This window comes from Heloderma suspectum, chromosome 4 (genome assembly GCF_057233095.1).
Source record: "Heloderma suspectum isolate Gila_16-S chromosome 4, 16-S_ref, whole genome shotgun sequence".
Taxonomy (NCBI): Eukaryota; Metazoa; Chordata; class Lepidosauria; order Squamata; family Helodermatidae; genus Heloderma; species Heloderma suspectum.
The window spans coordinates 113,954,931-113,972,990 of record NC_139461.1 but is presented as its reverse complement, the minus strand read 5'-3'; the positions used below and the strand labels follow the sequence as shown (position 1 = coordinate 113,972,990).

At 44.9% G+C, this 18,060-nt stretch overlaps 2 protein-coding genes across 3 annotated transcripts in view; one reads left to right on the top strand and one right to left on the bottom strand.

The window, feature by feature from the left end:
- The window catches only part of BPHL (biphenyl hydrolase like), a 23,857-nt gene extending 12,325 nt beyond the window's left edge, over positions 1-11,532 (top strand). Inside the window, exons 5-7 of one of the 2 annotated variants that reach the window (XM_084850448.1) lie at positions 3,765-3,896; positions 8,753-8,876; positions 9,913-11,532. In XM_084850448.1, coding sequence (XP_084706574.1) covers positions 3,765-3,896; positions 8,753-8,876; positions 9,913-10,000 — 344 coding nt within the window. In that variant the 3' untranslated portion in view covers positions 10,001-11,532. The remainder of the gene's footprint in view (positions 1-3,764; positions 3,897-8,752; positions 8,877-9,912) is intronic. The other variant, XM_084850449.1, reaches the window with a different exon arrangement.
- On the bottom strand, positions 10,423-18,060 carry LOC146347316 (tubulin beta-1 chain-like). Its single transcript, XM_084850447.1, has 4 exons — positions 17,908-18,060; positions 16,920-17,028; positions 13,547-13,657; positions 10,423-12,769 (listed from the first exon to the last, which is right to left on the bottom strand). Exons 1-4 carry the CDS (start codon positions 17,962-17,964, stop codon positions 11,709-11,711), a joined length of 1,338 nt encoding a protein of 445 aa, XP_084706573.1. The 5' UTR covers positions 17,965-18,060; the 3' UTR covers positions 10,423-11,708.

The window sequence follows — 18,060 nt, the reverse complement described above, 5'->3', positions numbered from 1 at the left end:
AGTAAAGTCAGCAAAATAAAACTAGAAGCTTTCCCTGAATTAAGTGTCACTGTTCATGGTTAACAAGTAACTTAGAAAAAGAAGAAAAACTAAAAATTAGTTCTGCAAAATATTGACACATGTTTCTTGATGGGAAATTTGGAGTGGGAAGCTAATACAAATGGCTACAATAATTAAGCAATGATAACTGCAGGAAAAAAATTAGTTTAAAAACCTTTGCACTTTTTGTTGCTCCATGAAAAAAAACTTACATTCTTGGTAGAAACTGAAATGTGGGAGCTAAGGTTGATGAGAAGGGGTCGTAGGACAAAGCTGCATTGTTGCCAAGTGCATCTAAAGATAGCTGATGAGTAAATGGTTTCTAGTAGAGTTGGGTGCTTCCAAACAGAGGACTCCCTGCCCTAGCAATCAGAAGGTATTGTGTGGCTCTTCCATCTTTTTTCTCCTTACTGGACTTTCTGTGGTAAGAAAAGCAATGCAAGAAGCGTTAGGAAAACACAGGAGGGTTATGAGTGGAAAACGATGTCATGTAGACCCTGTAAAATTAATTGAATGAGACAAGGTGATTGCACCATACAAGCCCCTTCTGGGGGCGCGCTAGCTGCATAATTAGTGGGGTGCAAGGGGACGAATCCAACAAATAAGCAACAGTGGGCCATTTCAGTTCTAACATTTCATTGTGATAATTCAAGTAAGAATTTCAATGCCATGAGTTTCATGCAGTTTGTTGCGTGATCTCTTGATATGAAGCTGTATGTTAAGCTCCACACCGTTCCATGTAGGGCCTTCTCAGAGAAGGGTTTTCTCACATTTTGAATATACTGAATAGCTGGCCAGGATTTAAACAACGTTCCCCAAATTGGCGTATCTGTTGAGAAGGGATCCAAATATCTTTTCTCAAGCTAGTACTTTGGTTACGAGGAAAATACTGTTGAGAGTACTGGAAAATGTGATTCCCAAGTCAGCTAATGTTTCTACTGAAAAATGTGAGTTGTCTTTGCTAGGGAAATGTGACTTTCAAACACATTAGAATTTCTCTTCTTACATTGTATGTGTTGCCTGCGGTATGGCTGGGTGAATGCCACCCCGCTGGATCTCTAAGCTAAGCTTTGTGCTAGATCATAATTCTCCCCTTGTTAGACAGGCGGTATTCAGTTCAGGGAAAGTCCCACCTCTGAGATTAGACAGATAGAGCCTTTGATGAGGTGGGACCCCTCTCTAGATCCCCAGTCATTTTCCTGCATTAGGGAAGGCAGGGCTTCCTCAGAGCTTATCACAGGAATGGAGAAATGCATTTGGGGGTCCGGGGGACCACAAACACAGAAAGAAAGAGAGTGGGGAGAGAAAACCAATAGATTTATGTGAGAACAAAAGGGCCTTACGCCTCATCTCAGCCAGAGGCCTTCCCCCTCCCTATGGCTCATTCTGTCTAGTTTAGTCCATCTCAGAAAGGATGGAGATGCTGCAGCTGTAACAACCGCCACCTGCATCGACCACCACCACCACCCATATCATGCAGTCAGGGCCAGCCTAAGGGTGGGCGATTTGGGCGGTTGCCCAGGGTGCCAAGCTGAGCTCCATGGCTGTGTTTGTTGAATGTATTGTCTGCAGTGAGCTAGGGTGGCAAAAAGGAAGTGTCTGTAACTATTTTTTCAAGGTTCTACAGGTTGTTTGAGTACTAACTACAAAAATGATCTTCTTTCAATTAGCTTTAAAGTGTGGTTCCTTTTCCATTGCCACTTTGATGTCATTGCGCTAGGTAAAAATCAGTGGAATGCAGCTTTACTTTGAGGCAACGTTACCAAGCATTTAGCACTTCAGATACTGTAAACACTATAAGTACAATATAAATAATAATAAAATTAAGCTGTAAGAGGTCAGGCAGGCTTATGATTGGCCCAGACCAAGTAGCCCCCGTGACAGAGTTTGTTGTGAGGAGAGAAGGAACAGGGAAGGCTTTAAGGAGGGATTCTGTGGCAGAGCAAGCATCACAGAAAGAACTCCAGGCCTGCTGGGGAAAGGGTTCAAGGAGTGAGGGAGTGAGATTTCCAGGCAAGGCACCACTGAAGAGTAATTTTCTGTGGCAGTTACCACAAGGAAAAGCGTGGGAGTGATGTGAGGCCAGGCCTTAAGAGAGAAATCTTTCCTTCCTGAGTAATGCAGAAGGCCAGCAGCAGGCCACAACCACAAGACCTGTGAGACTGAGCCCCACAACGCAGAAAGAAGCTCTACCAGAAAGGGTTTAAAATTTGGAGGAAGTGCTCAGGAGAAACACAACCCGATCCCTATTCCCTTTTCCCCATGTAAGAAAAAATGGAGCACATCTATCATTCTGCTTGATCCCAGGACAAGGAGGAGCTACAGCTGAGAATTCTCAGATGTAGTCTGTGCATCCAGTAATTCTCAAATGTGGCCCCCAGCTTTGTACACATACGCATGGGTCCTTGAAAGGGGCAGTAGTAGGGCCCCCACATCACACCTGCACCAGGCCCCATAAACCCTCTGGATGGCCCTAGAAAGCTGACTGTGGGGGCGGGGGTGGGGGCACCAAAGGCACTCTTTTCCAAGAGGGCTATTTATCCTAGAGCCAGCCCTGTGTGCAGAACAATGGATGCTAACACCCTTCTGATAATGTCCTGGTTTGCATGATCAGAATAAGCCACCGTGGCTGATTTAAGCTACAGTGGCTTATTTTGATCATGCAAACCAGCCCAGTGACTATGGCAATTGAACTCAATACTCCTCAAGAGTTGCCAGCCTCTATAGAAGTGGCATAAGGGGGCCCAACAAATCACTGATCCTTGGCACCTGCCCACCAAATTGGGAAGCCCACTGCTAGAAACAGCCAGCATGATCTTACCTGACAGAAGGGGAAAGGATTTTCAAAGTCCAGACTGAAGAAGAGCTATTCCTCCCACATGCGATTTAATGAGAGGAGTCTCTATCCTGACCTTAGGGGTGGATTAAGGGCACAATGGAATGAAAATTGGTGATGAACCAGACAGTTGGGTGGAGAGATCTGAAGGAAAGAACGGATAGGAAAGATGACTCTTTTGACTATAGAGATGGTTCTGTCTCATATCTCCCAGTTTTCAAGGTTCTTAGGGAGCCCCATGCTAGTCTGCCAGGATCCATTGTGGAGTCTCATTTTGGTCCTCCATGTGTTACTATGTCAGCCCCTTAAACTTTCTGGAAGTGGCATCCCTAAAATCAGCACCATCTAGATAACTTCTAAGGGCCATGAAGTAATTGAGTTAGAAACAGTCTCAAGTAGAGAAGAGTTGTATTTTCCAGAATGATACCGATGGGTTTGCATCAAACATCACTCTTTCCATAGATCAGATCAGCACCTTTGCAGGATTTAAGTATTTTAATAAATAAATACAAGCATATCTGTTCTTCAGCCAGCGTAACAAAGGGAAGTCAGGTACACCTTATGCAGTTAAAAGAGACTCTGGTTATATTTCACACTTGCTCCAAGTAATTTAATTAATTTGCACAACGTTCCTGCTCATATGGTTTCAAAATGCTCAGGTAGGCATTTCACAACTGAATACCAGGGCCTAGACCAGCCTTCCCTAACTTAATGCCCCTCCAGAAATTTTGGACTTCATGTCCCATCAGCCCCAACCAGCATGGCCAATGGTCAGGAATGCTGGGAGTTGTAGTCCAAAACATCTGGAGGGCACCCAAGTTGGGGGAAAGTTGGCATAGATGTTGATGCTATTGGGGAAGCTTTTAACATGCAATTTCATTATATGCAGCTATCCGTGATGTTTCAAAATGGAGTGAAAGAGCCAGAAAGCCAATGGAGGAAATGTATGGACATGCGTATTTCAGCAAAACCTGTGCAGCCTGGGTGGACGGAATCTCCCAGTTTCTATACAAGCCAGGTGGTAAGACATCAAACCAGCAGTGATAAGTTTTAGGCTGCCCCCAAATTTGTGTTGCATTTTGTTTCACTGTGGCCCTCAAAATAATATTTACATGCATTTGCGTCTTCCTCATGGGTTGCCATAGTTTTGGGGTTGGCTTTTGTTTTTTGTTTTACATTAATGCCAAAGTTGTGTAATTGCATCTGTATCCACCACAGTGAAGGTGTGCATGTGTGCATCTTCCCCCCATCCCCTTTTCACTCTGGTAACGCTCTGAATAGACAACTTGGGGTGGGAAAGAGTAAAGTGACAACAGATATGTAAGGAAAGCACAACTGGGATGGTTCATGGAAAGTTTTTCGAAAGGAGTAGGGCTGGAGGAGGGATTGCGTTGGCCGAGTCTGATGGGCATTGAAGTCTACAACATCTAGAGGACAAAAGGTTGGGGAAGGCTGGTGTAATAATATATCTGCATCAGGAGCAGTCATGATTAAGGCTGACCAGGAAAATCCTTTTGAGTAGCAGCATCCCAGTTGTGGAACTTCAGGTGGCTGCCCATGAGCATAATGCCACTCTGTTTTTATCATTAATCCCAAGTTTTTAAAATAGGTTTATTATTATGTACTTTAAATATTTTTTATTTTTTATTGTACATCACCTCAAGCACTCACTGAGTAGAGGGGCAATCCAAAAATAAATAAAGTAGCCTTGTAACCAGAGTTTGAAGTAGGTCTGCAAACTCTGGTTTCAAGGAAATCTGTTTGGTATTACTCATGGACGGTTACCCCTGATATAGATATGCAGGGGTGGGCAACTTGTAGCCCTCCAGATGTTTTGGCTTACAACTCCCATCAGCCCTAGCCAGCATAGTCAGTGGTGTTGGTTGATGGGAGTTGCAGTCCAAAAACATCTGGAGGACCACAAGTTGCCCACCCCTGCTAAAATGCAAACAATGGAAGGTAAGATAAATTTTTACACAGGAGAAGAGCGCAAGCCCACAGCACGCTTCTGATCCCCTAATCGTGTTTAGGAGATTGGGAATGTTATGTTCTCCCCTTGGAACTTAACAAAATGAAATGCAGCATACAAATATTTTAAATAAAAGAAGAAATATCTGGGCTAGGTAAAAGATGTCTCCTGGGTCTCCATAGAATTTCACAGGGAATCCACCTGCAAATAAGGAGCTGGAATTTGAATAGCTCTGAACCCTGGAAAAAAAACTTTGGGCTACCAGATCAGTACATTTCTCTAGTGGTTCTGCTTTGGGAAGTAAGCAAGCTCGTTAGAAAATCTAGGATGGAGATGACATACTGCCCATGAGGTGTTCTTGTTTTTCTGCTTCCACCTTAAAAAACAATTTTTTTGTTGTTGTTCAGTCGTTAAGTCATGTCTGACTCTTCGTGACCCCATGGAGCATAGCACGCCAGGCCTTCCTGTCCTCCACTCTCTCCTAGAGTGTGCTCAAGTTCATATTCATTGCATTGGTGATGCTATCTAGCCATCTCATCCTCTGCCGTCCCCTTCTCCTTTTGCCTTCAATCTTTCCCAGCATCAGTGACTTTTCCAGTGACTTTTCCCTTCGCATTTGGTGGCCAAAATATTTGAGCTTCAGCTTCAGTATCTGTCCTTCCAATGAGCACTCAGGGTTGATTTCCTTTAGGATTGACTCATTTGACCTCCTTGCAGTCCAGGGGACTCGTAAGAGTCTTCTCCAGCACCACAGTTCGAAAGCATCATTTCTTTGGCGCTCAGCCTTCCTTATAGTCCTGCTCTCACAACCATACTTTGCTACTGGGAAAACCATAGCTTTGATTAGACGGACCTTTGTTGGCAAGGTGATGTCTCTGCTTTTTACTATGCTGTCTAGGTTTGCCATGGCTTTCCTCCCAAGGAACAAGCGTCTTTTAATTTCATGGCTACAGTCACCGTCTGCGGTGATCTTGGAGCCCAAGAAAGTAAAATCTGTCACTGCTTCCATTTCTTCCCCTTCTATATGCCAGGAAGTGATGGCCAGATGCCAGGATCTTAGTTTTTTTAATGTTGAGTTTCAAACCAGCTTTTGCACTCTCCCCTTTCACCCTCAACAAGAGGCTCTTGAGATCCTCTTCGCTTTCTGCCATTAGGGTGGTATCATCTGCATACCTGAGGTTGTTGATAATTCTCCCAGCAATCTTAATTCCGACCTGTGATTCATCCAACCCGGCATTTCTCATGATGTACTCTGCATATAAGTTAAATAAGCAGGGCAACAATATACAGCCTTGTCGTACTCCTTTCCCAGTTTTGACCCAATCGGTTGTTCCATGTCTGGTTCTTAATGTTGCTTCTTGACCCTCATACAGGTTTCTCAGGAGACAGGTAAGGTGGTCTGGTACTCCCATCTCTTAAAGAATTTGCCACAGTTTGTTGTGATCCACACAACCAAAGGCTTTAGCGTAGTCAATGAAGCAGAAATAGATGATTTTCTGGAATTCTCTTGCTTTCTCCATGATCCAGCAAATGTTGGCGATTTGATCTCTTGTTCCTCTGCCTCTTTGGAACCCAGCTTGTACTTCCGGTAATTCTCAGTTCACATACTGCTGAAGCCTAGCTTGTAGGATTTTGAGCATCACCTTGCTGGCATGTGAAATGAGCGCAATTGTACGGTCGTTTGAACACTCTTTGGCATTGCCCTTCTTTGGAATTGGAATGTAAAGTGACCTTTTCCAGTCCTGTGGCCGCTGTTGAGTGTTCCAAATTTGTTGGCATATTGAGTGCAGAACTTCAACAGTATCATCTTTTAGGATTTTAAATAGCTCAGCTGGAATACTGTCATCTCCGCTAGCTTTGATGTTAGTAATGTTTCCTAAGGCCCACTTGACTTCACTCTCTAGGATGTCTGGCTCGAGTTCAGTGACCGCACTATCATAGCTATCAGGGACATTCAGATACTTCCTGTATAGTTCTTCTGTGTATTCTTTCCACCTCTTCTTAATCTCATCTGCTTCTGTTAGGTCCCTGCCTTCTTTGTCCTTTATCATGCCCGTCTTTGCACAAAACGTTCCCTTGAGATCTCCGATTTTCTTGAAGAGATCTCTAGTCTTTCCCATTCTATTGTTTTCCTCGATTTCTTTGCATTGTTCATTTAAGAAGGCCTTCTTGTCTCTCCTTGCTATTCTCTGGAAATCTGCATTTAGTTGAGTATATCTTCCCTTTTCTCCTTTGCTTTTCACTTCCCTTCCTTCCTCAGCTACTTGTAAAGCCTCATCAGACAGCCACTTTGCTTTCTTGCATTTCTTTTTCTTTGGGATGGATTTCGTTGCTGCCTCCTGAACAATGTTACGGACCTCCGTCCATAGTTCCTCAGGCACTCTGTCTATCAGGTCTAATCCCTTAAATCTATTCCTCACTTCCACTGTATATTCATAAGGGATATTATTTAGGTCATACCTGAATGGTTTAGTGGTTTTCCCTACGTTCTTCAATTTAAGCCAAAATTTTGCAACAAGAAGCTCATGATCTGAGCCACAGTCAGCTCCAGGTCTTGTTTTTACTGACTGTATAGAGCTTCTCCATCTTTGGCTGCAAAGTATATAATCAGTCTGATTTTGATATTGTTCTTTACAGCATTGGATTTTCTTTTCACCACCAGACACATCCAAAGCTCAGTGTCTTTTCGGCTTTGGCCCAGCCGCTTCACTCTTTCTGGCGCTACTTGGAAATTCCCTCTGCTCTTCCCCAGTAGTATATTGGACACCTTCCGACCTGAGGGGCTCATCTTCCGGCATCGTTATCTTTTAGCTTTGTGATACGTTCCATGGGGTTTTCTTGGCAAGAATACTGGAGTGGGTTGCCATTTCCTTCTCCAGCGGACCACATTTTGTCAGAACTCTCCGCCATGACCTGTCCATCTTGGGTGGCCCTGCACGGCATACCTTATGGCTTCACTGAGTTATGCAAGCCCCTTTGCCACAACAAGGCAGTGATCCATGAAGGGGGAAAAAAAACAAATTAAAGTTACCCAAATATACATCTTGAGTCAAGTCAATCATTGCCAGTTCTAGTTAAGAAGCAATAACTGTCTGGGAGTAATTTCCCCCTTAGTTGAGCATTTGAACCAAGGACGTCAAAAGCACTTTCTGAATGGTAACTGCTGTTCACTATATCAAGGACAAAGAGGTTAAATCACCTGAAGGACACAGAATTGATATCAAAGCTGGGAAATGAACTCAGCAGTCTCAATTGCTGGCCATTTTTAAAAATTTCTTGACAACTCGATTTTCTCAGGTAGGCCTTGCAAGAACGAACACCTTTGAATGCTACTGCCATTTTAAAGCTGATCGTATCCAATACTAATCTGCAGTGATTTTGAACATTAAAAGAGATGTTAGCATGCCTAAGCACATTACATTATACTTGTGATGCAAACTTTAGGAACAAAATTGAGATTGTCTTGTTCACAGCCATTCTGATTTTCAAACTCTTGTAGTTTATCATCTCTTACTTTGTGTGTGTCTATACCTAGGGCACATTGAAATTCCCTAACAGCGGTAGGCTGAAATGGCAAGAAAGCTCTCACATAAAATAATAATCATTTGATTAGCCAGGCTGTCTGAGAACTTAGTACAACTAAAAGCCTTTCCAGATGTTGGAGGGGGAGAAAATGCTGTTACTGAGACTGAACCAGCCAGAGGACTGGCACTTGAGGAAGTAATCCCATTGTGGTGAAATTGGTGTTTATACTATTAGTCAAAACTGTTAATCCAAATTGCCACGAAGCAACCATTTTACATCCAGAAAATGCAACCATTTCTCTTCCCTTGCAGTGGTGAAGTAGGTTCAGTTCAATGTTCACTTTTCTTCTGGAAAAATAAGATTCTTTCACTTTTCCCCCACAGGGAGTATCTGTCAGTCCTTGCTGCCTCTTATTACATGCCCAACATTAATAATACATGGAGAGAAAGATCCATTGGTACCACGCTTTCACCCAGAATATCTTCACAAGCATATCATAGGTTCACAGTAAGTCAAACACGTCTTCCTTTGGACATGTCTTGAAATGAAGGTTAACGATTCTGTTGCTTGGAAGATAGCAATTTTACAGCTTCAGATGCCGCAAACATGGCTTATAGGAGTACCTCCACGTGTACTACTACTACAAGGGCTACACAAATGCTCACAACCAAACAGTTCCACAATATATTGTAGGAAGTATTTGTAAGCAGGTCCCATTTTAGCAGATAAGTTCAAACTGCAACTTCCCTAAAGCAGCACAAATTCCTGTTAGTAGTATAATTGCCACTACTTGGTGATGCATTTCAGGTTAGCAGCATGATATGAAAACCCAAATACCTTTTTCTAATTGGGGCACAAGCCTTATTTTGAAACTCTCAGTCCTGCTTATGCAGCAGTCTGGAGTTTGTGCTACAGAATATATTGCCCTCATTGTAACATTTTGAACTTCCTGCTGTGATTAACACAGTACTGTTGTCATTTCCCAGATTAGTTGCTCTGTTAAAACATTCCGTAAGGAATGCTTCATAGAGAGAACACAGGACTTTTTTGTAGGTATGATAAGACCAAGGCTGCAGTCCCGAGTTTCACTGAACACAGACTTGTTTCCAAGTAAACAGGCATAGGACTGCACCATAAATCTATCAGCCAATTCACTGTTTGCTGTAAAAGAACTTAAGACCAAGGAAAAGCACAGCTCACACTGCTTTGTATGCTCTTTCCCCTGAAGTCATGGATTGTTATACTGCCTGTGTTTTCCAAAGACCTTGAGAAATTTGCTTATTTGCAAGAGAGGAATGTGTATTGAGAAATATTTTTTAGCCTGCTTCAAGTTCCCACTGCTATCCAGAAAATGGTGGCATAGCAGCTTTGATTTGTTTTTATGCCAAAGTCATTTATGCCTATTTCATTTGTGTTACATCCACCTGGTTCCATCAGTAGATTGGTTCTGGATTACACTTAGGTAATGTTACATGTGTATGTGACAAAGAAGCGGCCACAGGTTCCCTGCACACTAGAATTTATTCAGTACTTGTCTTTACAGGTTGCATTTTGTGCCTGAAGGAAAACACAATGTACACCTACGCTTTGCAGAAGAATTTAATGGAATGGTGGAAAATTTTCTTCTATAAAATAGTGTTAGTTAATACTTATGGATAAGTATGTTTCTTTGCTGTTCCTAGTCATGGGCTTGATATGATTTAAGTTTGACTCATATCGTCAGTTTTAGCTGTTATGGGGGAAGTGTGAGAGAAACTGAATCGAACTCCTTCCTGACTTAAACTTATTGTCCCCAAGTTATAACATAGCCATATGACAACAATTTTGCTATATGAAGTTTTGCCATATGACAACAATTTTGCTATATGAAAAAAGTCCTTTAACTCCCAGCATACCCCAGCCATGGCTGGCTGGGGCATGCTGGGAGTTGTAGGACTTTTTTCTCTGTCTAAACAGGCACAGGACTACACCCTGAATGAGGGGTAAAGTCTGCCATTGCCTAATCAGGACCGCTGTGTTTATAAGCAACTTTAAAGAAATGTTAAGCAACACTAGTTTCGATAAATACTTTTATTGCCAAGATCCACTCGAAGAAAACACAAACAGAAGTCATTACTCGGAACACATGCTTTTTATATAGAGTCCTCCACATTGACATTACACAAAAGCCATTGTATAATTTGATTTCATGACAGACATCCTTGATGAGTTTACACAATGCACAAAAGAATGCCAACATAACACACCAACACAGAAAGTATGCTCTGTCACTGCTATCAGCATCCATGCCTGCTCTATTCGCAGAATCCATCCCTGCTCTATTGCTGCTGTGACCTCCCCTCCCACCCCCACCACATCTTAAGCTTTTTTCATTCTCTTAATTTGGTAAGCTAGTCCCAGTTTTCCTGCTCGCAGACGTGATTTTGGACACACAATGACTTTCATGTTTGAGAGCAGAAAACTTTCCAGAAATGTATACTAACTATTGGATTGAAAGAGATCAAGCTTCTATCTGTACAACCCAGAAGCAAGGGTCCTGCCCTGTAAGAAAAGGTTTTCATAATGCAGTTGTACCTGCATACTTTGAGGAACCCAATCCAACAGTTCAAGATGCAATTAAAGTGTTGTACACCTAGCACACAACTCAGACTGCAAATAAAACACTTCTACGCTGTGCATTGTGAGAACGCAAGCAAGATGAGGGAAATAGCCAAAATACCATACATCTGTGCAAATCTTTAGAGGACTGTTCTTTTACTGTTACAAAATCTGTTTCATGGTGTGGGGGAGTTTTCTGCTTGCTCCTTAATGGGCTTGCCAAACTAATATTTCTACATTTCTGCCTCTTCCGGAAGACCAACATAATTCACCACTAAATATGTTTTTCTATGAAGAAGGCGATAAGTCATCCTCTTATTTTCGATAAACTATTAAAATCTCTTTGCAATAAAACTTTCAATGCTGCAGTAACGTTGCCTGACAATTAACTTCAGCGCTGATAAAGCTGTAGGAACTACAGTTACTCAAACACAGAAGCAAGTTTATTCTTAAGATTTCATTTTTTTTCAGTTCCTTCTAGGCTACCAGCGCACTATCTTCATATCGCTCCGTTTTTATTGTTGTCATAGCATGTTCTATTTGCCTGTAAATGTTCTCCCCCATCAAACTGTTGTGCCGATTAATATATAAAGATTTAGATTACATACAGTGGAAGTCACAAAAACTGCTGACAGAGGCAACAGTAAAAAGCACCAAGTATAACTGAAAAAGCATGCATCAGTACAGCTGAACAGATCGCACCCCCGACACTTGCCTAATTGTGCTAAACCTCCTTGAACCCTAAGCCTCATCCTCCTCTCCTTCCTCTTCAAATTCACCCTGCTCGTCAGCAGTGGCATCTTGATACTGCTGGTATTCGGAGACCAGGTCGTTCATATTGCTCTCGGCTTCCGTGAACTCCATCTCATCCATGCCCTCGCCGGTGTACCAGTGCAAGAAGGCCTTTCGCCGGAACATGGCCGTGAACTGCTCCGAGATTCGCTTGAACAGCTCCTGGATGGCTGTGCTGTTGCCGATGAAGGTGGCAGACATTTTGAGGCCTCGCGGGGGGATGTCGCACACGGCCGTCTTGACGTTGTTGGGGATCCACTCCACAAAGTAGCTGCTGTTCTTGTTCTGGACGTTCAGCATCTGCTCATCCACTTCCTTCATGGACATTCTGCCCCGGAAGATGGCCGCCACCGTCAGATAGCGCCCGTGACGTGGGTCACAGGCCGCCATCATGTTTTTAGAATCAAACATCTGCTGGGTTAGCTCCGGCACCGTCAGGGCGCGGTACTGCTGGCTGCCACGGCTGGTCAAGGGGGCAAAACCCGGCATGAAGAAGTGCAGGCGAGGGAAAGGCACCATGTTGACCGCCAGCTTGCGAAGGTCGGCATTCAGTTGGCCTGGGAACCGCAAGCAGGTGGTCACTCCACTCATGGTGGCCGAGACCAAGTGGTTGAGGTCCCCGTAGGTGGGAGTTGTGAGTTTCAGGGTGCGGAAGCAGATGTCATACAGAGCCTCATTGTCAATAGAATAGGTTTCGTCTGTGTTCTCCACCAGCTGGTGGACAGAGAGGGTGGCATTGTATGGCTCCACCACTGTGTCCGACACCTTGGGAGAAGGCATGACACTGAAGGTGTTCATGATCCTGTCGGGATACTCCTCCCTGATCTTGCTGATGAGGAGCGTGCCCATCCCAGAGCCGGTGCCACCACCCAGTGAGTGGGTCAGCTGGAAGCCCTGCAAGCAGTCGCAGCTCTCAGACTCCTTCCTTACCCCATCCAGCACAGAATCCACTAGCTCAGCACCCTCTGTGTAGTGGCCTTTGGCCCAGTTGTTCCCAGCACCACTCTGGCCTAGAGGAAGCAACAGAAGCAAAAGTGATAGTTACAGAGATGTTTCTCATTTATCTACCAGTGGTAATGATATCATGTCCAACTGTTGATCTAATAAACCATGTCCAGAGCCAGGCCAATCCCACAAAGGTCTTTTTAATCTGGCCTGCTAGCAACAGCGTTATTTTGCCTCTACCTGCAATTGTCAACAATAGCACTGAGTGAGGACAAAGAACTCAGCCCCACTCTAGGAGAAAAGCGCACTGGTTCAAATGTCACAATCTTGGATGCCCCTCATACTTTGGCCATTTAAGGCTGGAATCACAGAGCACGCTCAGAGAGATCTCTGTGCCAGGTCACCAAGTAAACCTGTAGCTGTGCCACATTTGTGCCTTCTGCCTCTACCCTGTAGGTGATAAAAAGTTATGGTCAGGATTGATTTGATGGGATTAGTTTAATGTTCCTTTTATTAGTGGAATTCAAGGGTCTACAGCAGGTGTAGGCAACCTGGTACTCTCCAGATTTTTTGGATGACAACTCCCATAATGCCTGCCCATCTGCCTTGCTGGCTGGGTCTGATGGGAGTTGTAGTCCAAAATATCTAGTGGGCACCAGGTTTCCTACTGGTGGTCCACAGCACAGCTAGAGGAGACTGGTTCCTGCACTTTTATACAAAGAAGACAGATGCACAGAACGTCGAATGAGCAGGCAGGCGTAATTCTGCAGCTGCTGTCTTAAGATATAACTTAACTCAAAGCAAGAAAAAAAGACTGCAGTAACTGAAACAGTATTACATACCAAAGACAAAGTTGTCCGGTCGAAAGATCTGCCCGAAAGGTCCAGACCTGACCGAGTCCATTGTGCCAGGCTCCAAGTCAACAAGGATGGCACGGGGAACGTACTTGTTTCCTGTAGGGGAGACAAAAGCCAGCATCACAGACAGAGTGGCCTTGTTAAGAATCTGTTGACTACAGTGCTCTTGGGAGTCTCAACATTATTCAAAGAATGGATATTAAGTAACTCTTGGTGGAACAGAGAGTTTTTATACTAGTTCTAATATACAACAAGTAGTGCATCTGTAAGCAGATCAGCATTCTCCAAGCTGTTAGTCAGCAAGATCAAACCATACCCTGGGAAGCAAGCTTGCTGCACCAGCTTCGGAATACAGGCCTTAAGTCATGCTACATCCTCTGCTACGCCTTTACGTAGAGGCATGTTTGCACAAGCACAAAAGCTAAAACAAGGTCATCCTTTACTAGTCAAGAGGGAGAGGCAATGGAGTTTTCTGGGGGGAGGGGGCAGTTGTCAGCCAAGAGATTTCCAAATCAGGTATCACAAAAGGAGGGGAGGCAAAGAGAAAACAGCTGTTTGCCTGCAAAAGCAGAGCCTGAAGTGCTGGTGGGAGCGGGATAATTTGGAAGTCCATCTGGCTCAGCAGAACCCAGACTGACTTGCAAGGGTTAGAGCACAGAGATCATGATGATATGCTCCCATGTGAAAATCCCTACATGTACAAGATGGGCATGTCGGGAACCATTGTCCATGACATTTTTGTATGGAAAAGTATTCAGTCTGCACAAGTCCCCACCTGCACTCTAAAGTAGTATGGCCCAGATAATGTTTACCTCTTCAACTAGGCCCTACTTTACAGTACACCTAGGCAGCCTTGCCCTACCTGGTGCCCTCAAGATGTTTTGGTCTTCAACTCCTGCCACCATGGCCAATGGTCAGGAATGCTGGGAACTGTAGTCCAGAACATCTGGAGGGCATCAGGTTGAGAAAGGCTGGTCTACAGACACATTCACACAGCAAGCTACACAACCTGACTGGACAACCCACAGCTAAAAGGGTGAACTAGCTCCATCATAATGCCTCCAACATAATGCAATATAAATTCTCTGAGCCTTCCAACCTTGTGCCCTCCAGATGTCTTGGACTACAACTCCCATGAGCTCCAGACAAGGTGCAATCATCAGAGTTAATGTGGGTTGTAGGCCAACACATCTGGAGAACGCCATGTAGGGCAGGGCAAGTTGAGGCCCTCCAACTGTTTGGCCTAGAACTCCCATCATCCCTCACCATTAGCTATGCTGGCAAGGGGTGATGGAAGTTATAGGCAAGAACATCTTGATGGCCACAATGTGTCCACCCCTAAAATGGGTTTGATTTCCCCATTCAACACACAGGGAGCTGTCTTATACTAGGTCAGAATGTCCATCTAGCCAAGTATGGACTACCCTGGCTGGCAGCACTCTCCAGGGCCTCAGGAAGAGGTCTTTCCATTACTCGCTATCCAATCCTTTTAACTGGAGATACTAGGAGTTTCTGCATGCAAAGCATGTGCTCTACCACTGAGCTACGGCCCCTCCCCATAGCACAGCCATCAAAAGAGGACACATGCATGCTTTAACTTGATGCCTATAGAATAAGAACCAGCGTTCTCATTCTACACACGTCTAAAAGTTTTATGGCCTTCCCTGAGGAACCGTAGGGGCTGACATTCACAAGAATTTTTAGAATCACTAGCTCTAGCACAACATATTTTCCAGGTTCCTTGTGGAGAAGCTATGATACTTAAGCTACTAAGGCTTGAGAGTTTAACATTTGGACATCTAAGATACGCCCCAAGCTGTGAGCCTGTGGAGGACAAGAGTTATGTAAAACAGAGCCCACTGCTGGAATGACTTTGGGGGACAATTGCATTGTCTCCCCAGTCAGTGGCCACTAGAGCTATACTAACATGCAGTGAGGGGTTCGAGGATAGGATAAAAAGCATAAGCAGCCTAACTGCTGCCTAAGCCAGAGGATGTTCGAGGCCTCCTCCTAGGTCTAATCCTCTCAACGGTCTTCCCAAATCCCCAAAGGCTATGCTGGCCAGGGATGGCATAGCCCAACCCATTTGAAGAAAAGTGCAGTAGGAAAGCAAAGCAACAGCTTATTTGGTATTGTAAGGATGCCACTCCTTTCAAGCTAATAGAACACACAAAGAACGGTTTATCCCATCAGTTGTGCCCATATCTGCAGTGCCACGTAAGGCCAGAACAAGGTGATGAAGGGCATAGTACTATTGATCACAAACACACTGGACCCAACAGAAGAAGAACAATCAACCCCTCTACAGGTACAAATGGAAAGTTTCATTATAACAACATTTTGTAGGCTTATTGTATTTGCTTTTACTTACAGAAATCCTAAATAACCTTCAACATCTTGAACCAACAATGTTTACATTTCCCAATCAGATAATTAGGACTTGACAATTCTAATGGTACAGCCCCTCTTTCCCCAGATGGGTTAAGGAGAGTTTTAATTTGTTAAGGTGTTCATCAAACACTACTTGATTGAACAGGTGTTTTTTTTTTAAAAGTCTGAATTATTTTAATTACATAATTAGAGAAATGGTGGATGGTGGTTACCACTGCAGAAGAGTCATCATTCCCACACAGTTGGAAATGCTTCTAAAGTGGAGGAAGGCATGCGAATAGCATCAAAAACACAAAAAAGTAGGCTTTTTGTAACAACTATTTTATGGATATGCAGATCTAATCAATTAGCCAGAAGTCATACAATCAATCCAATTATTAAGGTAGTCCTATGATTAATCAACTAAGGCAGCAAGCCTATAGTCCCTGGGTTGATGTCTGGGGAGCCATTAGATGTTTCAGATCTCTCCCTCTAAGGGCAGAGAGAGGTCCAACCTTGGAGGTAGAGATCCAATCTAACAGCCCCACGCTCCACCACCAGCAAAGGCAAAAGGGCGGTGTTTTGTAGGAGCCAGTATGGTGTAGTGGTTACAGGGCTGGACTTGGGAGATCTGGGCTCTAGCTCCCACTCAGCTATGAAGCTCACTGGGTGACTTTGAGCCAATCACTGACTCTCAGCCCAACCTATCATACAGAGTTATTGTGAGGATCAAAATGAAGAGGCCCACTACCATATAAGCCACCTTGGGTTCCTTGCAAGATAAGAGGGTGGAAAATGAATGAATAAAAGGGGAAAATGTCACTCTCCCCTCCTTTCTTGATTTGGATAAGGCTGTTCCTCTACCTTTGGAGCTTACACGCGCCTGCACACACATGCTTGCTCTACCCAGCTATGTCAAGGGGCAACAGCCTTATATTTAAAGGAACCCAGAAGCAAAAAAGGAGAGAGGAAGCGGTGCAGTTATTACCAGCAGCTTCATTGTAGTAGACGTTGATCCTCTCCAGCTGCAGGTCACTGTCTCCGTGGTAGCTGCCGGTGGGGTCAATCCCGTGCTCGTCGCTGATGACCTCCCAGAACTGGAACAGGAGTTTTGAGAGCTGTTAGCAACTCCTTTGAAATGACAAGGCTGATCCAGTCAGCGGCCAAGGGACCAGCTGTGCAACCAGCTGTCACTAAACTGCACTTTACTGCGGCGAGCCCTTTACAAGAAGATACCAACAGGTATTTGTAGCGCTACAGCTGTGGCAGTGGCCCTATAGGGCACCCAAGAAAGGGATGACTGAATAAGAGAGAAGAATTAAGGCCATGCACAGGGGGCGTTTTTGTTTTGTTTCGCGTTTTGAGAGGCCATTTGGCTTGGCGATATGCTCACGCACACGCCCAACCGTCTTGCACGCCGACCGCCCCGATTACAGTTTAAATCCTCTGCAGAGAGGCGAGGCAACCCCAAGTCTGCCATTATAGCCGGATTGCTCTGCTAGGCGAGAAGGGAGCGACTGAAGACATGGAAGGAAGGAAATCCGGCCACGGGGGCCGGGTTGGGCTGCTCGAAGGATCCGCCAGCTTCTCAACGCGGAGAAGCGAGGCCCTTGCTGTTTCGTAGGAGACGCGATTGCACTACGAAGCTGCAGGGACGGGGAGGGAGGGGGAAACGGCAGGTGCACCGGAGGCTTCGCGAAAGAAAAAGATCATCGGCTAAACAGGAGCATTTTTTTTTTTATTTTCTGCAGATTAGATTGTTTCCCGCAACCTCCACCTTACGGAAGCGGCGATCCATAGGTTCCTTTAGAAGCGCCGCCGCCCTGACCATCTTCCTCCCCTTCGCCGAAGGGAAGCGGGCGACGGCGCTGCCGCTTCTCGCACGCGGCGCTCGCAGCAATAGAGGCCCCCCTCCCCTCCCCTCCCCTCCCCTCCCCTCCCCCCGTTTTCCTACGCACCCCGCCCCCTTCCGATACCTTGGCTCCAATCTGGTTCCCGCATTGGCCTGCTTGGATGTGCACGATCTCACGCATGGCTGCGGCGGCTGCTACGACTTCGCTCCGGGCTCCCACCCACCGATTGCCTTCGGCACAGGACCTGACGCTCTCCGAGCCAGCAGCTGGAAACTG